Source organism: Anoplopoma fimbria, chromosome 3 (genome assembly GCF_027596085.1).
Source record: "Anoplopoma fimbria isolate UVic2021 breed Golden Eagle Sablefish chromosome 3, Afim_UVic_2022, whole genome shotgun sequence".
In the NCBI taxonomy this organism is placed as follows: domain Eukaryota; kingdom Metazoa; phylum Chordata; class Actinopteri; order Perciformes; family Anoplopomatidae; genus Anoplopoma; species Anoplopoma fimbria.
Window position 1 is genome coordinate 26110247 of NC_072451.1, and position 25576 is coordinate 26135822.

General features: G+C 37.8%; 1 protein-coding gene across 1 annotated transcript in view; it reads left to right on the plus strand.

The window, feature by feature from the left end:
• Positions 1–208: 208 nt before the first annotated feature.
• The window catches only part of ralyl (RALY RNA binding protein like), a 29474-nt gene continuing 4106 nt past the window's right edge, over positions 209–25576 (plus strand). The window contains exons 1-3 of the mRNA XM_054596405.1: positions 209–228; positions 6005–6261; positions 24439–24514. Of these exons, the coding sequence (XP_054452380.1) occupies positions 6006–6261; positions 24439–24514 (332 nt within the window). The 5' untranslated portion in view covers positions 209–228; position 6005. The remainder of the gene's footprint in view (positions 229–6004; positions 6262–24438; positions 24515–25576) is intronic.

Below are 25576 nucleotides of genomic sequence, written 5' to 3' on the forward strand. Positions count from 1 at the left end.
TAGTTCGTAAATTTAGACTGAATAAAAATGTAATTAGATTTCAGTCCACATTTATTCCCTTGTAATGTGTTTGGCTGTCATTCAAAAGAGGCAAAAAAGAAAAATCACTGGCTTATTATAGACACATACATTCTCTTATGCAGACATATTTCTTCTAGGGAGGTACTAAAAGTTTTGAGTGAGTTCGAAAGAGGTCTTTCTCCTTAGCCTGATAAGGCAGAGAGTTGCGTATCTAAATACAACTCTTTTTCATCGGTTGGCGACAGTTGAGGTTAGATGCTACGCTGTCAAATCGCTGAAGATAAAATGCTGCAATGCAACATTCGAGCAGCGGCTAGTGAGTGTGGCCTGAATCCATCCTTCACATCCCATATGTGTGTGTCATATTGAATGAGGAGTTTTCATCTCTTTCTCTGACGAGAGCGCCAGTCAGTGAGGAGAGATCAGGGAGAGAGGAAGTGCTAAAATGATTACTTTCACCAGTTCCTCGCTTCTTTATCTCATGAGAATTCAGTCTCTGAAGCCCCTGACAGTCGGTGTGAAGGGACCAAAGAGGATCCATGAAATACTTAAACTTGGAACCTCCGCAACGCGGTGGGATGCCCTGAAGAAAAAGCATCACTGTCAAGCACAGCTTTGCTTTTCTAAGAAATTTTACAGACTCTTAACAGACAAACACAACATGCCAGTGATGAGTTGGGATGCGTTCACAGCTTCACTGATGCATGAAGATGTTATTTAGCATTCATTTCTGGAGCGTTAAGCGTGCCAGGGTGAATCCAAACCGCTCTCTTTCTTCCTGTCGTGCCCATCAGGCTGATTTGAATTCAGTGTGAGTGTGTTTTCTGGCTTGGGTTATTTCTCCACCAGCGTTTGCCAGCAGTTGTGCCACATGTTCTTCTTAAAAGGCTTTGAGGATCCTAGAGGCTCATGAATATTGTAAATGAATCAAGTCTTTTTTTGCCATTTTGAGTATGCTAGGAATAATGTGCAACTCACTCTTGCCACCATTTATCTTTTTTAATTAAAAACATGTAATTGAAGGCAATTGACAAAATAGGCTTCTGCTGGAGGATCTCTGGGATGTTAATGTCAGGTGATGCATGTGGAGAAAGAGAGACTGAAAGCTGCAATAACACGACATACGTGGCCTGTAGTTGTAATTGTCTACCAGCTGTAGCCTGAAGTTATTTGGGGCCTGAGTTACAGTAGTAAGAGAAGTTTGACAAGTTTACAGGTTTTGAGGAAGACTCTTAGTCGGGCTAATGTCTTATGTCAATAAGCAAGTTTGCGTCAGCCTTGAAATTCAAACAGATAGAGACCCGTTAAAAGTAGTTTACTGTGTATTTCTGGTGCATAGCTGCTTTGGGTCTTCAGGCTTTTGAAAGGCTTGTTCTAATAATTATTTTAATCTTTAACACTGTGGCACAATGAGTCTTATCAAACTGCTTAAAGTGAAATTTAGGTGAACAGTGAAAGTAAAAATCCTTTCACTTTTACACATGCTCACATACGTAAAGCAATAGGTGGAAAACACTGATTTGCTTTTGTACTGAGATTTAGATGAGAAGATCGATGCGTCCCTCATGTCTGTGTTTGAAGGAAAACTTCACACAGAAAACAACCATTTGTAAATCAATAACTTACCTTGAATTCTTTGTTTTTGTACAAAAACGGAGAAAGGTCTTGATGAATTGAAGTAAATGTTGGCGTATGCACACCGCTTTCAGCAGAGCTATCATCAAGAATCCAAGGTAACTCGAGGTGAGTAATTGATATACTGTAGATATGGTTGTTTTATGGATGAAGTGTTCCTTTAAGTATCAAACTGAAGCCAGGAGACAGTTAGTTTAGGACAACAAGTGGAAATGATTGGCTTAGCTGTTTCCAGTCTTTGCTATGCTAAGCTGCGCTAACAGGCTGTTTGCAGTAACTTCAAACTTAATGTACAATTTCACCTGAGATATTTCTGTATTTCTTCTTCATATGCTCATACCATTGGCTTAAAGCTACTGGGGCTCAATTTAAAAAAGCTTATGTCACACACTTCAATGCACCAATCAGAGTTTAGCATCAGTTGGTGGGTTGTTTGGTCGCTGCCAATCAAATCTTATCAAACAACAGCCACACAACCCTTTAATGAGTGTTAAACTCTTAATAAATAATACCTTACAAGGTTTTTCTTTTACTAAATGCTGTTTATTTATGGTTAATCTAATAACGAAATATGTAAGAATACATCTTGAGTGTAGTTGCTGGTTGGTAAAATGCTGAGTGGCCCTTTTTAGTCTGTGTGCTTATTTTCACTTTACTGAAGGTGTCAGCCATATTTCTCTGATTTTAACTCTTTCAACTCATATAAAATAACTTTTTTCTTTTGCTCTTCTGCCATTAATGAGGAAAAATCCAATGCTTTCATTTAGCACCATAACCTCGCTCAATGGGCTTAAATTAGGGAAATCACATTTTCTGATATTAAATCTGCCTAAAAATGTGCTCTTGCTTGCTTAATCAACCCTTTAATGGCCTCACCTCTGTGCATTAGCCTTAAAAGAGGCCATTCAGTGCACTTCACATCCATCAGTCACTCAGCGGGTTGGGTAAGGCGCCGGAGCTGTAAGGTTTATTCAAAGCTAAAGATGGACTGAATCGGATTTGATTGGATTGACTGGTGTGCTTTTAAGGACCCTCATTCTGTTGATACTTAAGGTAATTAACTCCAGATGACATCGCCACTTAATGGGACTCGCAGTGTTAAATTACCGTCCATTCTGTGAGGAGCAAAGGGAGATTTAGGGAGTATTATGTAAGGTTTAGGAAAGGAAGTGAACAGGTAGGATGGGAAAATTGTGCTGGGAAGTGTTCCTGACTGCAAGAAGTATTATTGTACGTATGTGTTTGTGTATTTGTGTGTGTCAGGATGTGTGAGATACATGTTTAGAGAAAACCCTGTACATATCATTACATCTCTCCATCCTCTCCCCATACTGATTTGTATTCAAGCCTCATTCACAGATCGAAATACATTCACAAGTAGAGTCTGCTTTTCACCTGAGCTGCATGTCTTATGATGAAATTAGAATAGACATGACAAGATTTGTCAATTAAACCATTGATCAATCAACAGAAAATTAATTCTAAACTTTTTCGATCGCCAAATAACTGTTCCAGGTTTGTTTGTTTTTCAAGCAAACAAAACTCAAATGGGATGACTTGCTGCTTTTTATATAACCTAGACTGAATTAAACTGAACTGATAAAGAAGATAATCAATAGCTACAGCCCTAATCTGGAACACCTCAGGAAAACCTTCGAGGTCATTAAGATTAAATGTAAACCACAATTTAAGTCAATAAAATGTCAAATAAATAAGACAAACTGCTTGTTTTCCCCAAACCTCCAAACATATGCAGTTTACAATCTCATAAAACAAAAAATGGAGCAAAAACTCCCATTTTTTAACCTGGAATCAGAGAAAGAAGCTTTAAAATATTTTAAAAAGTAGCTATTATAATAGAATAGGATAGATAGCATATTGATTTTAATTTGATCAATTTATCTATTAATTGTTCCAACTCAAAGATAAAGCACAATCTTTTTTTATGTGGTGTCAGTGCTTACTGCTGAGCCGTGATCATGATGTGTGTACAGTTTGCTGAATCTGGGTCTAAAAGCCTCATTGTGGACGGGTACACGCTCACAAATTACCACCAACATGGAACTCAAAGAAGCAACAACCTGAGAGGCACTTCAGTCATCTCTGAGTGGAAGTGCTAAATGTATTGCCATGGTGACATTTCCTGATCCTCCAGAGGACTGTAGCATTATGCGAACAAACAGTGCAGCCTGCAGGGAGGTTGTAATTAATTTGTGTCCAGCTCAATCTTTTTTTTCCTTTCTGTTGACCTGGTTTCTGTTCGACAGAATAGAAAGAAGCTGTCACTGTGTGTGTCGTTAATACAATCGTTAATTGTGGAAGAAGTATTCCAATTCTTTACTTAAGTAAAAGTACCAACACAACAAAAAGTCCTGAATTAAAAACTCTACTCAATTAGCAAAATATGCTTAAAGTATCAAAAGTAAACTTGTTCTACAATAAAATGTCTCATGTGCCTTATATTTTATAATATATGACATTTTTAGATTATTAATATTGATACATCACTGGGTTAACAGTATTTCCTATTGTATCTGGAGGTAAAGCAGGTTTTAACAGTTAATGTAGATAGTTTAGTCAAGTGACTCCAAATCTAAGGGTCGGGCCCCTCCAAAAATCTGACAGAATCTAGAGATGATTAACTTTTCTCTGATCTTCGCTTTAAAAAAAAGAAAAATTGGAAACTTTACCTTTTTCCTCATAAAGAAAGTTATAAAACGACACCATGTGAGATATATAGAGGAGGACTATCTCATAGTCATCTAAAACATGACAAGGTACTACAAGAACGTATCCTCATACAACGGTTTGTGTGATATCTTTATGAAACTCCTCTTTCTTTATTTCTCTCTTTTCAAAATAAATGACTGCAGTCTGGGTTTAGTAGCCTGATATGATGAAGGACTTAGTGTGTTCCCCTAAGGAACACATAGTAACACCAGCCTCGGGGCATTACAGTGAATTCACTCGACAGAGCAAAGTCAGATTGGCGGATAATTCTTTTTGCTCTTTGGACCACCTGTTTCTCCTACAGGGAACACAAGTCTCTTTTCTGGGCTCCAATCATCTTGGAGCAGACTTCCACAATACCATTTAGGCTATTCTTATCCTTCTCAGACTTTACAAAGGCATTGCACGTGGAGGGAACTCAGAAAGGAAAAAATTGAGGTGAAACAGCGAGTGAAGACTCTTGTGGCTTCCATCTATTTTTCTAATGTGGGAACACTGAGTTCTCAAATATAGTGAGAATTGTGGGATTCACATGTTTTAAACACAGCTGCCATGTCAGAGTTCCTCTCACCTCCTGCAGAAAGCTTTCAGTTCTCGCCTCCATGTTAACATAGACTCGGGCTCAGGGTGTAAAGAACAGGTGGAGACAATTGGATAGCCAATTACCAAATAATTTATTAGGTGAGAAAAACACTTTTTTAAATAATTGAGTAACTGTTAAGTCTTGTTTTTGTTTTTATGTTGCAAAAACGTCCTTAATTCACTGGTTCTTGCTTCTGACAAGTGAACATTAGCATAATTGCTTTGTTCTCTATCATAGTTAATGGTATTTCGTTGGGTTTTAGATTGTTTGTCAGACAAAACCAGTAATTTTAGGTAAAGCTGCAACAATATGTAAATTAATCATGTAGGCGATTGACAGAAAACTATTTTGATAAATGCTTTTTCCCTCTTTAATAATATAGTTAACTGAAGATCTTTGGGTTTTAGTCAGTTGGCCAAACAAAACACTAAATTTGAAGACGTCACCTCAGACTCTGATGCTTTAAAGACTGAACGATTAATCAAGAAAATAATCAATAAATTACATTATCATTGGTTGCAGCTCTAATTTAAAGTCATCAGGTTTTGGGAAACTGTGACGGACACGTTTCACTGTTGTCTGCCTTTCCATGGACCAAATGATTAACTGAAAAAGCAAAATTAATTACAGAATAATTGAAAATTTAAGTAAGCGTGCCCTAGATGATACACTGATATTGAAGCATTCTGGTTTTCAATTTCGTCTTTGAATCTCATAAGAAAACAATGATCACATGAATCAGGCCTTTGCTGTGATCATTGAAGCTGTTGGGTAAAAAATCTTGTAGCGTATCTCAAAATGCCTTTCAGGGCATATTAAGACCATTTAGCCGGCTTTAAATAGATTTATGAAAGCAAAGACGTAGTTTTCTGAGCCCGTAGAAAGCTGTTATTATCTACAACATATGCTTTCAGCTCTGCCTGGTGTTTACATCCCACCGTTTGGCTTTCTGTGAGTAACCTCCACAGTCTAACCTTCCTGGCTTTCTGAGCAGTGTGCAACTGTGTCTCCCAGCAGGCAGTGCTGCAGGACTAGGATGACTGGGAAGACCCAGACCAGCAACGTGACCAACAAGAATGACCCGCGCTCCCTCAACTCCCGCGTCTTCATCGGCAACCTCAACACGGCCGTGGTAACCAAGGGCGACATCGAGACCATCTTCGCCAAATACGGCAAGATCGTGGGCTGCTCGGTCCACAAGGGCTACGCCTTCGTTCAGTACGCCAGCGAGAGGAACGCCAGGGCGGCCGTTGCCGGGGAGAACGCCAGGGTCATCGCCGGACAGTCACTAGGTAATGCTGTTCAAATGTTCATCATTAAATTCTGATTAAAGTATATAGATTTTATACATAAGAGAGAACTACACTATATAACATTGTGCTTTATTCAACCTCCTGGACTTTCACCATAAGAGGAGACTTTTCTCTTCCAGGTTGTTTCCAGTCTGTTAGATGGACACTAACTTGGATTACTGTTCCCTAGCATTTTATTATCACTTTTAAAACATTCATACACTAATCTGCTGGCTGATTTACATGTTGCACTCTCAAGAGACACTGTAACACACATTTATAAAAGAAAATACAAAAGAGAGTGGACCTTTGCTTGCATTACGGTGTTAGAGACACCTTCATGTTTCATCTTCACACATGTTCTGTTCAAACCAATGAAATCTAATCATTTTACAAAACCTTGCTTATTACAAAACAAAGCACTGTATACAACGCACGTAAAATTTGAATTGGATAAGCAATGAAAACTAGGTGTATATATAAAAACAAGACATAAAAGAAAGGGGTCAATACCAATAACAATAGATAATTTCATAAAAGCAAATCCATATAAAAAGAGGTTTAAGATTAGAAATATGAAACAGGTTTAGTCAGTTTGAAACTTTCTAGCATTTTATTTAAAACTCTTATATCTAATCAATTTTGCCTGAAGACCTCAAGCTGCCATCTAGTTCATGGTGTTTGCGGGTGGAAGTTCTGTGATTTTTTTTTTTGATGGCGAGCTTGAATTTGATCAGCAAAACCATAAAAAAACATTTGAAATAGAGAGGTACAGCCGGTGCAAAGATGCTAAGATACAGAAAGCATATTTCAGGGTTAAGCTTGAACGTACAGATAACACAGTCAGACATACAGACAGCAACAAGGAGGAAACATACAGATCCTGGTCCTCATGGGCATTGAGTGGATCCGTGTAAATCTTCCTTATATTACTTATTGATTAGGCCACAAAACAAAAGACCTACCCGAGCCCTCTTCTCTCTCATTAGAAATGAATAAGAGCTCCGTAGGGTCACGTCTGTAATGCCACCCTGTGTTTGTTCAGACAGTTTCATGCGTTTTTGGGCTGTGAAATTACATATTGCAGTGGTAAAAGTCCAAGGTGGAGTTATATTCACAGCAATTTGGTGTAAAATCACGTGTCTCAAGAATTATCTGTATTTTTGTAGAACTTTATGAGTGATACTCTTTTAGTGAAACAAAACTGAGTGGCCTGAGCCAACTCAGATGTTGTCTGGGTAGTTTTAGCAGTAATAATTGGTCATAATAACATTGCTCATTGAAACCTGGCGACATTCAAATTAGCCCTAATGGAGCAAAAGATACAAACAGACAGACAATTAGGTTTCAAACAAAAGCCAATACAAGCCAAACTTATTTGGGAAAAATGAAGCAGCAGTTATATTATGACCCAAACTAGCCGTTACAAACATCCATCTCAGTTAACAGACCGAGCTCCTGGTTCAACTTTGACCAACGGTATTCCCATGGTTTTGCTCACACAATTCTCCTGTTCAATGAGAGATTATTGATCACATTTCAGGTATGTGACTTTAAATTTAAATAATCTGGCTGCACCGTTGGCTTGTTTGAAAGGTTATGAGGAAAAAGAGGAGCCAGTTCTGTCTCTAAAATAAACTGGAAATAAAACTAGAACAAAAGAAGAAAATGAAGCCCAAGTTGACATAAAGTGGAATTATCCTTTAAAGGAATAATTCAGCCCTACGATAGTTTGGTGACCTGTCCAGGGTGTACCCTGCCTTCGCCTAATGACAGATTCCAGCCCCCCCCAGATTTATCCGGCCACTATGGGTTAATAAAAATAACAATTGCACGTAGCTACCCTTTAAACCACATCTTGTCATTTTCAAATTTTTGTTTGTGTTTGAAATAAACAAACAAGATGTGACATGTTAATTAGTTAGCTTTAGAGGTGGTGGTTGGCAGACTTTTAAAACCTTTTTCTACTCTTTATGCTTAGCCAACCGCATGAGAGTGGTATCAATCTTCTCATCTAATGCTCAGGAAGAAAGTCTTATTTCTTTAAGCGTCAAAGGGTCGAGTTTGTGATCCTGAAAACTGTCTTCTTTATTTAGTTTTGCACAATGAATGCGTTGTCATTTCACATCGGTGTCAATACGTGCTATGTTATAAATGATGGCCAGAAATGTGGGTAATAATAAGGCCATCGGTAAAGAAATATGTTCATTTATTGGAACTGATTACTGATTGAAAATACTGAATACCTTAGTTCTTTAGGTCACCAAACCACCTAAACATTCACACTGCTGTCAAAACAAATCCACTTCCCGTCCGTCTTGTCCTGTCTGCATCGTTGAATCCACTTAGAGATGCTCCTCTCATTGTTATGCAAACTCACAACCCAAAGCACGGTTATGCATTTCCTGAACACCACGATTTCCTGAGAGAAAGGAAAGAACGTCTAGCTGAGAAGATCTCAGGTGAACATGTGTGTCGTGAACAAAGGCTGCATACAGCAGTAAAAGTGAATTATTCCTTTGCACAGCGTGGCGTATTGCAGCTCCACTGACTGCTCTTCATAGTGTCCTTGTAAACACTGAGCGCCTGTGCACACACACACACACACGCACGCACACACACACAATAAATTCGGTGTATTAGCAATGCACCACGGGTGTCAGAGGTATACTAAAGGTGACTATAATAACGTCTTTCTCTGCTTTGGTAATCATCTTTTCTGCCTTTATTCTGCTGCCACCGTGAAACTTAACCCTTCCAACATCATCTTTTAAACATGAACTCTATATTTGATTAGGAACTATATTGCAGAGAGGTGGGCGCAGCCGGAAAAAGATATGAATCCTTGATATTTTTCTCCTATTTTATGAAATCACATGGAGGAGACAGAAGTGTGAAGCTATGACATGTGACCGGAGGGGTCAAAGGGTCAGATTCAAACCTGTAATGTCCTGAGTTCACAGTACGCAGCTTGAGTTACCAGAATGTCCCACGCTCGAATAGATTCAATACACGCGAGATGCAAAAGCTCCAGCGATTGATTTACTCAATTTAATTCCTTCAGACATGACTGGAGTGCCGACACAATGACTTTATGTAGTTCATGAAAATAAAAGTGACATTCAATCACACCGCCGGTTGGCCTCAGACAGCAGCTACTTAGATCCTGATGAAGATGTCAGCTGGTCATGAAAAGCAGAGCGGAGGGTTTCATTCTTGTTTCACCAGCTCAGCATTTCTGCTTTTGTGGCTATAATCTGGACATATATGTATCACTAAATCAATAGGATTTAAGGACTGTAAGGGTCATTGTTTTTAATCAGAGGTTGGTGTGATCATGTATGCTTTCCCTGGTTCAAAGTGTGTAGGAGCTTTTACGTGCGACTGCTGTCTGGTGGTCTTTGAGCGCCTCTCTGTGGTGGAAAAGCTGCAGAACACCTTTATGAATCTAAGGTGTTCTGGGGTCTTTTTCATTTGTGTTCAGGAACTGTAGGTTGCATAAGGCTGATTTGCCCTGTGATTAATTCTTAGAAAATAGGTTATAAAGCTGAAAGAGTGAAGAAAAAAACAACTTCATTTTTGACAGTTGTTGGTAAAAGTGTCTTTATTTCATAAAAGTGAACCATCTACTTCAGATCTGTCTGTCAAAACAGTCTTAAATATCTGGCTTCATTTGTTTCTTTTTTGTAAAAAATATGTAAAATGTTTGATAAGGGAACACAGTGAGACTTAAACAATTAATGTTACAATAACGATATAGATTCAATGCAGTTAAAGGAGCATTGATTTCATTACATCTAGTGGTGAGGTTGCAGATTGCATCACATTGAACACCGCTCCACTCACCACTACCTTTCCTCAAGCGTGTCAGAGAGCCACGCTGGCCTTCAGGTAGTGTACAAACACACAAAAGGCTCTTTCTAGAGCCGGTGTTTGGTTTGTCCTTACTGGGCTACTTTAGAAACATGGAGGTGCAACATGGTGAACTCCGTGAAGAGGACTTGCTCCCTATGTAGATATGATGGAAAACATAACGATTCTTAGTTTCACCAATAAATCCCCCTAAATCTACCCACTGTTCCTTTTAAGTATGAGCTGTTGGATTGTTAATGTTAATTTGATAATGATATATTATACAATAAATTATAATCTAAAAGTGATCATGTTTCCTCTGAAATATGGATTTATGCTTCTGTGTATCAGACAGTTCTATCAGGCTTCACTTTTCATGCATTCATGACTTTTCCATCTGCATGAACACTAGATGGTGCTGAAAGAATATCAGTGAGAGCGACCCCACCAAAACGAGGACATCTTATTCAGCCCCTCAGCATGTGGGACTCATTCTTATCCTCTCTAGTCAAACTCATGCAGGGCTCGCCTGCATCCTGTGCAGAATATCCAACTACATTTTTATGACGTTAAAAGCTGCTTTTCAGTGGTTTTCTTTGCTGTTTTCATAGTCGTACAAAGCAGCTTGGAAACTTTTGTCACATGGACTGTTTTGTAATGAGATATGACAAAGATTACTAATGTCGATTTAAATTAGTTTCAATATTATCCTGGAATAACCTCCTTAAATAAATCCCAGTAAACCAAGAACATAGAGCGTGTTTTAGTCCATGCGTCAAAAAAACTGAGATGCATTTTTAAAATTTCTTCAAAGAAGTCAAAGCGAGGACATTGGCCGTTTGATTGTCCTTGAAGCCATGAATCCGTCAAACTCGGCCTCCATCTTTCATGAGCTTTTAGTTTCTGGTCTTTTCTTATTGGGAACAAAGAAGCTGGGGACCATTAAGACATCAGGCTGTGAGTGAGACAGCTGCAAACCCCTTGTCAGTGTAATTAGATATTACAATTACAAGTCTTCATCTACAGCAGAGCCCTGGTGCTGTAACAGCTGGGGAATCACAGGCAGAGCCCCGAAGATGTGCTTCTTCAGTCCGTCTCTAAAGTCCACAGCTCATCCACTTAAAATTAAATTTAAAAAAGAGAGCGAGAGAGAGATGGGAGACAGTCACAAAGGAAGCTGATTTGTCATTCCAATGGAAAAAGGCTTTTTGAAATAGTGAGGTCAAACTGTATTTCTCTGCATGCTTAAAATGGAGAAAAATGCAGGTTATATTTTAAAGGACGAACCTTGAATATGAAACAGGATTACTATATTTTTTACATAAGAGTCTGAATCATAATTTAAAAAATTTTAATACACATTTTTTCCTTCTCTCTTCTTTTTTTGCTTCCCTTTAATTATTTATCGGCAAGTACAAATTCCATCTTTTTTTAAATATATTTTTTATTCCCTTTACTCTGTTTGTATATGTGTTTGTAGATCAAAACATCACTTCAATAAAGCTCTGTTGTACTGATAGAGGCATCTTTCCATAAAAAGAGAAAAATGAAATAATTGAGCACAATACAGATAAACATTTTGTGAAGGAAAAATAAATCGAAAAGACTTCATGTATGCTCTAATTTGTAGTCCGTGTCCCTTGTTATACACCGGAAAAAATGGATTAAACAGATTCCGGATAAAAACAACATACCGACTGTGAGCAAATTAATTTGCATGTATGTATTATACATGACCGGGTGTGCATTGACATATGCGTAATGTAAAATAGTATGTATGAAGTGGGTAATATGCACATGTTCACATGTATGTGACCAGTGAATCCTTCAACACTCATTCAATGCTCCCATCTTTGTTGGTGCACTAGCCAATATTTTCCTACTAACAAAGGGTCCAAATGAGTTATTGTAATTGTAATATTGTAATTATCACTCGGCTCTCACTGCCCTCATTGTGTCTTTCTCCTGCACCAAGTTAACAACTAGCTGCTGAACATAGTGGAGCATTTAGCAGATGAGTGAATATTGATATTAATACTGAACATTTTTGCTAACATGCTAATGTTCGTCGGTGTTTGCTGTTTGTTTAAAGAGGCAACTGTTTGCTTTCACCTATCAAATCTATAAGGTGATATTAAGTTAATGTTTCCACCAATGTCACCTAGTCATATTGTTATATGACAACATATGTATGAATATTAAGGTACAGAAAGAATACTCACAATAGAATGAAAATGTGCTGTATTATGTGTTATGTGGAAACAGCTGCTATGGATGACGCTGAAGTCATGTTTTCTGGACTTTCTCACTGATATACATAAGGGGATTTTACGTTTTTCAATTCAAAAACATGCATTATTAAAGCCGACCATAAAAGTCATTTTATTGATCATTTAACTTAACTTAAATTATTCAATATTTTTTTTCTTCTTCTTAGTTTTCAATATAAATGAATACATTTTGGTTTGGGACTGTTTGTTGCATTAAACAAGATATTTTAGATGTTAAGAAGTTTCCATGAGCTCTGGTAACTTGTGATAGGCATTGCCACTATGGTTGACATTTAAGAGACCAAACAATGAATTGAGAAGGTAGATTAATTGACAACTAAAGTAATCGTCAGTTGCAGCCATAGACAAGTGTATTTTACAGGTGGGATCCAGTTTGTTAGAGTCTCTATGTTTGAGTACTTTCCGGCAAGTACATTTCTGTATTTTCAAAACAATTGATAGGTCACTAAACAAATGAAACATGAAAGAAATCCAGTTAATTAAAAGTACATATCCAACACCTTATGGTGTTTAATTAACCTTGTCAGTTGGGTGAAGTGTGCCTTGTTGGCTGAGGTCCTATACACAAATAAAGAAACTATTGTTGAGTAGAGCAGTTTCATGATTTATTATAATTTATTTGCGGTTTCTTGTTCTTATTTTTCATGCTTCACGTTGAATAACATCAATTTTGCATTTCAGGGGAGAGAGTGACTTTTTTTTGGAGTCAAATACTCCAAAAACTATCACCCATGAAGGATCATTTAAAACGTGTTGTAATTTCCTCAATGCCCAATCTGTGCTCCACCGATGATTTATTCAGCTCCTGTCTTTGGAGGAGAGAGAGGAGCGTTTTTCAGGCGACAGATGCCCCTGGGATAGTTCGACAAATGGTTTGGTCCAAAGCTCTGCTGTGAGGCTGCAGATAGAGATGCTGGAGCAGTCCGGCTTATTTTAAGGGAGAGAAAAGGAAGCTGAGAGTCTTCACGCGTGTTTACCCCGGTGTGACATGACCATGTATAAAGGCAGGCGTCGCAACCTCAGATGTGAGTATGAGGCGTCAATGTGCAGTTTTACATTTGAATTTAAGATACTACTTGTACTTAACTTGAGTTTTTCCATTGACTGCAAGGCTTCAGGTCTACTTCACTATATCTTAGAGGCGTATGTTGTATTCCTGACAGATACAACGTTAGTTACTTATCAGATAAATGTTTAATTCATTCGATCAATACATTACATAGGTATTTATTAAAAACAATATATATTTAAAATGAGTCGACATTTGAAATAATTTGGTGATGAAGCAATAAATTGATTGAAATGATAAATGTAAAACGTTGAGTGGAGACATTGTGCCTTATTAGTGCTTTTACTTTTGATACTCCAAATACAACTTGCTGATTGTAGCCATCTGATGTATTTCTACTTGTGTGAGATTTTGAATGCAGAACTTTCCCATGTTAAAGAATATCATTTTTTTTTGTGGTATTGCTACTTTTACTTACAGATATCAGAGTACTTCTTCCACCGCTGCCAGAGAGTGTTCACTTCTTGCTGATAATTATAAATTGTTAAAACACATTAACTGTGTGCAGGCTTCTTTGCAGTGTTTTCATCATTAACATATGCATCTCCTCCTTTCTGTTGCTCGCTATGTGTCAGCATTTGCATGTACGTTTTAAATTTCTAGGGAAGTATTCCTTATTTTATGTTAAAATGCACTGTAAAATATTCTATTGTAGCTTTAATAATTAATGGGGGCATGGGGATTGATGCAAATCACACTGGATGAACATTTACATGCAATAGCTAATAAGCTGATTATATAACAATTCAGACAACACAAATCCCTTTTAATCCAGAATTTGTGCTTTTTTTTTGTTGTTGCTGGAATTGTGTTGAATGCAATTATTTCTCAGTGACTTGATCACAGGCAGGAGATTGCTGCATAAAGCGCGTAACATTAATTTTAATCTATTTGTTGACTGCAGACTAATAGAACAGAGTGGTGGTGTTGTGATGTTCAGAGCGTGTGTTCAGTGCAGAAGTGCCTTTGAGCAAAGTACTGGAGCTGCAGTTGTTGGTTGCACATAGCAGCTCCAGGTGAGCTGTGCACATGTTTCCATAAGAGGATGATGGGGATATTTCTGCATTGTTGGCAATTCTGCTGGTAAATGAATAATTTATACCTCATATATTAACATCTAGATTTACTCATTTATGATCGGAATACATTATTTATACAACCAGTGTGTTTTGCATGTAACCTTTTTATTAATATTTTGACAGAAACTAATAAACTAAAATCAGTGACAGTGAGGCAACATGCACATAGAGTGCTGCAGGGATGATTTATTTTTGTAGGCCAAACCTCAAAGTTAGCATCAACCTGGTTCCCTCCACAAAAAGATAATGGGATTTTCCCACTGGATTTTGGATTAGAAATAAACTCTGTGGCAAACAAACGTTTGTGGTACGTTTTGTTCAGCAAGATAATCTTCATGAATGAACACCACATGCAGAAGAAAAAGCTAACGCTAGGCTATAAATGAGCTACACCACGGTCACATGATTGTGAGTACACACAAAGAGGCTGTGAAGACGAACCAGTTGGTGTGTTGGTTTATTAGTCTCAACCAGTCACTTGTTAACCACTGCCTTTTTTAAGACGGTAAAGCTTCAAAATTCTAAATAGGAGTATTTACTGACATGTTTTATATCGTAGAACAAAAAGTTCAAACATCTTAAGTCAACCTGAGGCCTTACTTCAGACATCTAAACCCTTCGATTTAGAGACGGTGGAACCTGAAGTATGAATGCTGACTCATTGGCATGTTTTAGGGCTCATTCCTGCTTCACTCGACCCTGAAACTGAAGCAGCTAAATGGAATTCAGCCATCATTCATTTCTATTATTTACACATGTGCTTTTCCTTCTGTGGCATTACAAAATGGCTCCCGGGACCAAAGGCCAATTAATGAATCAATCATTTGGTGAATAAAATGTGTGAAAACAAGGAAAGCATCCAGTGAAATTTCCAAATGTGCTGGTTTTGTCTGACCAACTTTCCAAAGTTTAATTTACTGTCACATAAGACAAACTGCTGAACTTATCTTAACAATGGAGAGGCTGGAATCTGAGAACATTTGACATATTTCCATAAAGAATTAGCTAAATCAGTGATTTCTCTTTTTTTTTTAAAAAAACCTTTTAATGGCTTGTGATCCCTTTAAGTGAAGCAATGTGTTGTGACCGGTCCAACCAATGACCGATTTCCTTTTGCAATTATTTCATTTAAACAGCCTGTTATTTAAAATGACAGAAAAAAGGCAAAAAAAGCCTTGATACAAAAAGATTGAAGGAGCATCTGATAAACATTATTTATAGTAGCAGAAACATGTTTCCTCTTTATTTTCTAACCTTTAAATCCTTTTGTGATACCTCTTATGTGTGTATTCATTTTCTGTTGGTCAACTAAATGATAAATCACCTACTCATTTAACTCAGCTGATGTCTAAACACGTTTGCTGCTCAGTGTTTCAGCCGTCAGCCCCTGAACGAGGAGGCCAAGTTTCAGAGCAGATGTACAAGTGCTTTCAAGCAGGTGGCAGCTGCTTTGTTTTCCAGCTGCTTGCACAGATTCACCAGCGTGTGGTGAGCTGGAAGTGATGGGCCAGCTCCTGGGCTTAAAATGTTCCAAAGCGTTGCACTTAAGAGCCACATAGTTACATCATAAGGAGAACATGACAAAAAGGGAAAAGGAGGAAAAGTGCATTAACAGCTCAGGAGAGATGAAAGACTTAATTATCTTTACCTCGGGCTCCGGCAAAATATGCTCATTATGATTTAATGCAAAAATCAACACATGCCAGTGTTGAGATGTACCACGGGCGGGAAAAACATTTTAGCTTCTGTGCGGCTGCTCTGAAGAACATTCACTCACTAATGCTTGTATTCCCAATGCGATATATTGAGCGCAGTGAACCCGAAAATTTAGCAACCACGCGTCAGAGTCTCCTTAATGGACCGCAGCTCAGCAGGTCTAATGAAAATAATTTGATTAGATCCTGAGGAGCTCAGGGAACGGCTGCCAAATTTATGGGCTGCCAAGTAACCATTTTCCTTAAGAGGGCGAAAGAGCAAAGTACAAGGAATTCATTAATGAAGGACGGTAATTAATCCACGCGTCGCCTTCCAACCATAACAAAAACTGTTAGAGCCTTCAGGTCTACATCCTGATTGGTGCAGTCAGTCAGGACCTAACAAACTCTCAATCAGTGCATGAAGCTCACAGTTGAATAATGTCAGGTGTGTTTGAACATACAGTATAAAGCATTGACAGGATTCAGATTATAGCTATCTGCATTTATATGACAATAGTGAGAACTTTCATTTATGATATCTCTTAGTACGTCAGCCGAAACTGAAGTTTATTTTAGATTTCTGTAATGACATTCTTACAAGTAAGAACCATGGAATTCTATGGAGAATTTAAAGATACCGTCAATCCTCAAATGGTGGAAGTTTTTTATTTATTCTTACCTCAACTGAGGACACCAGGTCTTCATTTGAAGCAGGCTTTTATTAGATAAGTGTATATAGAGCGACAAAGTCCCGCTGGTTCTGGTGGACCACAATGGGACATCATTTCGGGGAAAATGATGTATGGTAGTAAATGGCGGGAGACAATTTCTTGGGGGATCCAGTTTGAATTACACCATGAATTACACATATGGTGTTTGTCAATTCAAAAGATAATTTCTCACATCAAGAAAGTTGCTACAAAGACTACAAACCCCAAATTTGTGTAAGCAACGTCTCTCGCTAAAGCTTCGATGCCTGTGTTTTGTAGTTTTTTAGATGTAGTCATCCGAACAACAGTTCTCGCTCGTTCTTTTGCTTCCCGGCTGATAAAAAGAGTTGCTGGATAAGAGACATCAGGTAAGATAACGTTTTATTTGTGCATTGACATAGCTAAGTTACCTAGCTAGCTAGCAAGCCAAGGTAACGGCCGTGTTGTTCACGTGCATTTAGCGAGTCGAGAGATGTAGCTCACTGATCGGGTTCACACTTAACCAAATGATACAACAAATCTATGACACACTGAGACTTTCTTGACTTGCAAAATTATCTTTTGAATTGACAAATCAATACACAGTTGTGTAATTCATGATATAATTCGAACAAGACACCGGAAAGGGAAGGACTTCGCCTCTCAATTTGGTCATATTTATTCAAATTCAACACTTCTGTGTATCTTTGTCATAAGAAGGCTTTTATTGTGAAACATTTTCAGGGTTCCCACTTATTTGGCGTTGCCTACAGTACTTAAATAAGGGAAAAAGGGCTGAAACACACATATACCGAGCGATATGTCGTGGCCTCTCTGTTTTAGTTTGAAATAATAATCTTAATTTACCCAGAATTCATGGCAAATTAGTTAAAATAGTCAAGAACCAAACAGTGCAGTGAATGAATTTGGACATTTATCTGAAGCCTGACTCTCAGTTTGAGCTATGTCATAGTCATATCTATGTTTTCTAAAACCAACATAAGTATGTTGATAGACAATGCAGAGTTACATTCATTATATCTTTAAATGCACTGTTACTAACCTCAATGAAAATACAATCTGCAATGGCGTTCTGACCAGTAAGAACAGTATTTCAAGATATTGTGAACACAAGGTCATTATGTCTATACACACATCAATGCATACACTTTTGTGTGAATATATATATATATATATATATATATATATATATATATATATATATATATATATATATATATATATATATATATACCCAGACAGACACCCACACTGTGTGCTTCCTCACCCTGCCCTGCTTGAGGAAACACTCTCTCAGGTGTAATAAAAAGCCAAAGCTGCCTGTGCCCTTGAGCTGAGCGCAGAGATTGTCCAAGTCCTCCCTGTCAGATTTACGGGGCGCGAGGAAGCAGCGTAGATTGAATCTGCGGCCGCTGTCATGCAGGATGTCTCTTAGTCGCTCATTTGTATTCACACAGGTGCCTGGACGATCTCTTAATCAAATACTGCTCACCTACTCTCGTGTAACAGCATAGATGGAGATTGTTCTGAGCCAGGAGTGATGCTCTGCCTGCCAAAGACCGTGTTTAGGTATTAGTGCACGAGAGGAAATGTATTCTCTCATTACTCAGGCTGTATTACCACATCGTTCACCTTTTCCATCTTAATTGGACAGAGAGAAGGTTATAGTTTAACATGGACAACCACTGTCTTCCCAACTCTCCCTTTTCCCAAAGTTAAAGGTTGCTTTGCCCTCTTGAAATGTATCCCCAGTCTAGAGGAAAATTGCCGATACACTATAATTCAGCTTGTGCTCGGCTAAATAGAAGCATACCAAGGGTTAAACAGTTTTTAGCTGCATTTTCCTTCTTAAAATGAAGCTCAACCCAGTGGACTAACTCAAAGATTTGTCTGCACTGGTCCGGGTATAAGGACTCCTCCACGTCTCCTGAGACAAAGAGCTCAAGGGCAAGCTGAGCCGAGGGAACTATTTATAACTAAAATAGACACTCAAAGGTAATTTAGCACTGCTTCGTTAATATGAATGAACCCAAATGGAAGTCAGATGTGCCCTGAGGTGGTGATGATTGTATTCTTAAAGGATCCAGTGTGGATGGATACAACTGTAGCTGAACTCAGCCACATCTTTGTAAAAGAAGAAGCTAAATTAAAAGGACACGCTAGTAAAGCTCACGATTAAGGGATTTATCTTGTACAAGATGAGGGGAGGCAGCCTTTTGACCTCTCTGACCTTTGAATGTGTGACTTGCAAGCTAAACCTCTTACTGTTAAAATCCGGCTGTTATACAATAGTATGTTTTAGATATTGTAACATAATATAGCAAGTACAATCTCTGTGAATCTCATCTCAGGACCAATTTATTCACAAAGGATTTTTATTGATGCTTCGCTTCCTTGGTCCAATTTGTTACGATTCTATAAAAAAATAATGTCTTTGTTTTCAATATTTATCCATTGTAGTGCTTTTTATCGTCTTTTGTGACTGTGAAGCACTTTGTATCCTTTCTTTTGATATCTTTTTTTTAAATAGCATTTTTACTTACAGTGGCTAAAAGGATCAAGTAATGCAGCTGTTAGATTTGGATAATACTGTATGAAGCATAGACTTTATATAAGAAGTGGACGTAGTCATTGTGACGTCACCCATTGATTTGTTGACTGCCGTCATGAAGCCTGCAGTTTAGAGATTTCAACATAGCTATCTTGGAATACGGCCGTCGCCATGTTTTTTTTTGCAACCAGTGAACAGAAGTTACCATATTTATAATGTGGAGGAGTGACGTCGAGACGCCGTATACGGTTCTGGTAGCGGCAGTGAACTGTCAATCAGAGTAGGCCTGCCTAAAAGAATTAGCCGCCTTATGATCTATTTTACTCTAAAAGGGACCAAAATTCACTTAATGAACATCATGCTGTATTCAAGAAGACTTGAAACCCTTCAGGTTGCACAAAAAACCAGGATGGTGATGAACTCAAGGTCTAAAGAACGGTAACCCAAAAACCAATGAGTGACATCAACCTCTTTGCCTTTTCAACAATAAAAGCCCCACAAGTTGAGAGGTTGGCCAGTGTTTTTTTAGTATCTGAGTACTTTTTGTTGTATTCTTTTAATTTGTCTCTGTGCTTTTCTGCAGCGTCCAACTCATGATTGCTTCAGCTTAAAGCAACTTTTATTTCCCCCCTTAATGCGATGTCGCATTCAGTTTACAGTATCAATCAAGTCCTAACTGGCTATCGCCTAGCAACACAGCCTCTATCTCGTCCATCTCCGGCCTCAACTTTTTTAATGGATACACACACAATGAAGTCCGTCAGTCGCACACAAGCTCACACACATTTGTTTCATTTTTGTATATGATTAATATAATGACTGTAATCAATCACAGGCTCAGTGTGTGTCTGTCGGGGGTGTGTGGAGGGTTGACGCTGTTCGTTTAGAGAGTGCTTTTTAGTGCTTCGCTCTCTCTTTAACGACCCCAGCAGGGGACCAGCGAGAGGAGAGCACACTTAACGATGTGAACCATTCCTCACGTCTTCCTGGAGCCTAACGATAATGATACAGATGTCCCTGTGCAGCGGAGAGAGCGGCTGATACATCCCAGATTCATTAGTCCATTAGGGGGAGCGAGGAGGGAATAAAGAGAACGAGAGAGGAAGGGAAAGTCTGGACCCCAAACATAACACAATGGTTAATCTGCAGACAATGTGTTGTAAGAGCCAGGTGTGTGTGTGTGTGTGTGTGTGTGTGTGTGTGTGTGTGTGTGTGTGTGTGTGTGTGTGTGTGTGTGTGTGTGTGTGTGTGTGTGTGTGTGTGTGTGTGTGTGTGTCAGTGTGTGTGTGTGAGATATGTTGCATTCTTTAATAATAATAACAATAGTATTTTTTATTTATATAGCACATTTCATACAGACTATGTAGCTCAAAGTGCTGCACATTTTAAAAATAAGTAAACAGAAAAGCTTACTTTTCCAGAGCATGCTTTTTGCACTCACATTTTTAATGCAATCACAAAATTTCGACAGATGAATAAAGACTGGAAAATATTTGACATTTAAAATGACAAATAATTGAATAAATGAATATAAATGTATAGACATAAGTGTTTAAATACATTAAAGATCATTTGAAAAACAGATGTGGGACTATGTGGAGCGCAAATAAAGTGCTGTCAAAAAGTTTACTTCATAAGCTCAGCCAGAGATTTCATTATCATTTCCACCAGTGTGTGTGTGGGGGGGGGAGAAGAGGCTAAGACTGCAACACTTTCTGCAAAAATGACTTCAGCTCCTGTCATGAAAGTTGCTGCTACATGATCCCCAAAGCAGCTGATGCGAAGCTGAACTTTTTGAAGCTGTCAAGGGTAGCTCATCCCATCAGACGAGGATCTGCTCTGTCGGTGGTGTGTGCCTCTGTTTGTTTCATGTGGGGAGGAGGTGTTCGATATCTGTTTGTGTTTTTTATGTATGACCTTCAGCAGCACTCAAGGCTGACTGAGCTGAGTTTGAGCAGAAGCGGCGCTGACAAGCCGATTGACTAAACGCAGTGATAGCAGCCTGCTTTAGCGCAGTAGGGCTCTCTGCAGCTAGAAGGGTCTGTCAATCATAGCGAGCCATGTGGTGAAGAGTTGCAGTAGTCTGCTAAATGCATTGGAAGGGGATTTAACTGTTTTTCCGTTTTTTACCAATTGGCTTTTTTTTTTTTAAACCAAAACTGTGACTTGCATTCCTTCTTACGCAATCGATGTCTCATTTGTCTCAAGGCCCTTAAGACCCTTAAAAAGTTCATAGCCATTCTGCTCGTCTGTGTCTATTTCTCTTTAGAAGCTTCAGTGGAATAAAGTTAAATTGCTTAGTGAATCAATGCTTTCTACCTGGTTAACTTCATCACACAGAGATGGACAGGCACAACCCTCTCTGCCAGCTCCAGGGCTCCAACTAGCAAACATTTATTAATGTATATATTTTTTAAATTTATCTTTTGACTTTTATTCGTTGATTAATTCATAAAGTTTGTTCAAAAGCAATATTTAACCAAATAACTTCTTACATTTGAAAAGCTGCTACCAGAAAATGTTTAATTTATTACTTTTCAACTTGATGATCTAATGAATACTTTTCAAATTATTTATGAATCTGTTTTTTGTTGCAGTCTTAGCCATTTCTAAATAATTATCCAACTTTCTGTTTCATCTAAATCTGTAATTTGATGAGTGTATGGATTTGTCTTAAAAATTAAAAGTAACTTAAATGTTAAGAATATATCAATGGAGTTAATGAAGTCATAATACATTTATACATAAAAAAACTAGTAAATCGTGTAAATCAAACTATATCTTTTAAGGCAAGATTATAGAAAACAGGTAAATAAACTGTTTTTTGTAAATACAACATCATTTTCAGTTTCTATTGAATATTAAAAATATTGTAATTTATAGTGTGATGAATTTGTTGGAGTGTTATGCTGATATTGAAGTTGTCACTGTACAGTTTTTGTTCAGTATATGTTACAGTGGGGGTTTGCCACTGTGGGCCCTCTCCCAGACACCCACTCACTGTGCCCAACTAACTGTGAGGAGTTCCTGTTTGCTTTTTACCCGTAGATGTACAATCCACATGTCTCTGGATGACTTTGAAATTTAATTTATTCTCAGGCAAGTTCTGCAGTTATACAATAAGGAGCGTCTTATTTCTAGGATTTCTAAGCGGATTTATGATTTGTTTGCATGGACATTAAATATAATGTTTTCCTCTGGAAGTGGATAACATTATTTTCCCCTTTTTATCTTTTTGAAAACCTTACAGCATCTTTTGGTTCTTCTTCTTCAGTGATAACAGAACTACAGTAAAGCTCTGTAAACAAAACAGTGAGGTCCAGTTTTAAAGAAGGTCCTGGTGCTTTCCCCGCTGCGGGACTAATAAAGGATTATCTTATCTTAGTAACAGACTCTACAATATAATAACTGAAAATGTTTACTTCTATATGTTTTTGTACTTCATAGACTGTCTTTTGTGCAGCTCCATGAATGCCATTGTGTTCATGTCTTTTATTGTATAAATGACTTTGATATCACCGTGAATGGCCACTGTTCATCATTTCTAATGCATCAAAAAGCTTTTTGCCAAAAATCACCAACATTGTTTCCATGAGAATTGTTCGGTGCTGCGTTTGGGTATTGACCATGTTGTGCTTTAATAGTTCAGATTTTGTTCTGTATTATTTTCACATTAAGGGAGTTGTTGATGCTGTTATAGAAACTGTTGTTGGTACAGTCTTAGTCATATACAATACAATGTATATGACGATATTATGCTTTTGTGTGTTCATATTACAGTGGTTGCTATGAAAATGTCATATAAGTTAAAGTAAAAGTAAAAGTTATATAGAGATGATGCCACGTCTTGCATTGTTTATGAGGAACCATCCTAAATGATTGACTCTGAGTCTGCAGGGCTTCAATGCAAAGATTCAGCCGTGAGTGAAAGAATGCCAACAAGAAATCTCTTTCTAAAATATGGTGAAAAAATATGTAAGAGGTTACCAGAGAGGTGAAATTTAGAAGACAGTGAGAATTAAGTTTGTCTCATGTGTCCGTGTCTGAGGAGTTATTAAGAGGGAATCAGCCCTCGAGCGATTGTCAGCGTCGCTCTTTCTCTAATCTCTAATCTTTTTCTCCGTGCCTCTAATTAGCGGTGTCCCTCGTCTCCCAATGTTTGGATACTGATGTTTTCACTTCAAAATGGAGAATGATATGTTCCACTTGCGTTTATGTTGTCAAAAAAAGTAAAAAAAATGTGTGGTTGTCAAGCTCTAAACAAGATGGTTATTAGTGTCTGAAAAGATAAATGATATATTTTATTGACTTGAGACTGTGACAACATGGTATGGAGTACAAACATATAAGAAATAAAATGGTACCGCTAACATATATTTTCATTTTAGATTAATCTTACACGGATTGTCTTTATTAATTGACATAAGAATTCTATCCTTTTGTCTGTAACATGTCAGAAAATAGTATAAAGGGCTCAAACTGCAGGGCTTTCTGGAGTTGTGAATCCTGTGACTATTTTTGTAATGTGATTATATATATAATAATAATCTCTCCAAAAACAATAGGTTCCCTGCACTTTCATGCTCTGGGCCTAATCACATTTTGGAGATATGAGAATATGAACATGTTCATATGTATTTGTACCCTGCAAACATTTACCCATGCAGTGTTTTGTTAACCCAATTTCGACAGAATTATCAATAATATCGTTAACATAAATATTTAATTGAGTTACAATTAAACAGCTAGGAAGCTCATTAAATTGTGAAGGTGTATAGGTGTGAAAAACATTCATTCTACCCCCTGATTTTACACAGGATTTCATTCTAGCTCCATTTTTTGATATTAACATATATTCAGAATGATTTTTGTATATTAAAAGGTGCTACTGTGTCACGTCCTGACATCGACTCTCATTTTGTTTGCAGATATCAACATGGCAGGAGAGCCAAAACCATACAGGCCCAAGATGGTTTCCAAGAGGCCTCTGACGTCTCTCTACAGGTCTGTGTGAATCACATTTGTCTTATTTTACTGTAGCAGTCGGCTGTTTCTTTGCTGACCTACTTTTCCCACCGTAGTTATATTCGGCTGTCTGGTCGGGTACTTCAGCAGGAACAGCCAATTTCCCAACTGTGCTATCAGTGTCTGTTTTAAACATTCACTCATTCTTGGCATTTTAGTGTCTTGTTGGAGGCAAAGAAAAAACAGTACACCAGAAGTGTACCGTTAGTGCAAAAAAGCTGATCATTAGGGATTTTAAAGGAATTTTGGTAAATTAGCTTATTCCCTTTCTTGATGAGATCTAGATGAGATGATTGATATCACTCTCATGTCTGTATGCTAAATATAAGTCTGGCTTTGTCTGAGGTAAAAAATGGCTTACCAGCATCTTTAAAGCTCACAAATGAACAAGTTATATCATATTAACTAAATCTTTGCAGAAACCGTAGGGTAAAAAATGACACATTGGCAGACTGTTAACTTAGCGTAGCATAAAGAATGTTCCTGCCCTCAGCTAAAGAATATATATTATATATATATATTAAAAAAGGAAAGATTAACGTAACTGAACTTACATTGGTGCCAAGCCGGTAGTATACTACATATATTTTATTGTAATAGAGCATATTACCTAAACCATCAAACAGATAATGATATTTAATGAGGTGGTGCTAATCGCCCAGATCTTATATAAATCTGTCCTTTATATTAGTCTTGCAAAATAATAATGGCATCCCAATGACATAACAAACTAACCAAAAGACATATAATATGTTGATAACTAAGAGTTAGACAAAGCCAGGCTAGCTTCCCCTCTGTTTTCAGTCTTTATGCTAAGCTAAGCTAACCGACTGCTGGCTGTCACCATATAGTTACCTCTCTAATGTCTGGACTGTATCGATCTTGTCTTCCAGCTCTCGTAAGTGGATAAGCGTACGTCCTAGACTGTTGAACTATTTCTTTAAGAAAGCACTGAGTAGACTATTCAGATTAGATGTGTGTGTAACTGTCATGATTTAACCTCCTCTAAATCTCGCCTGTTCATGTCTTCAGTCTTTTTTC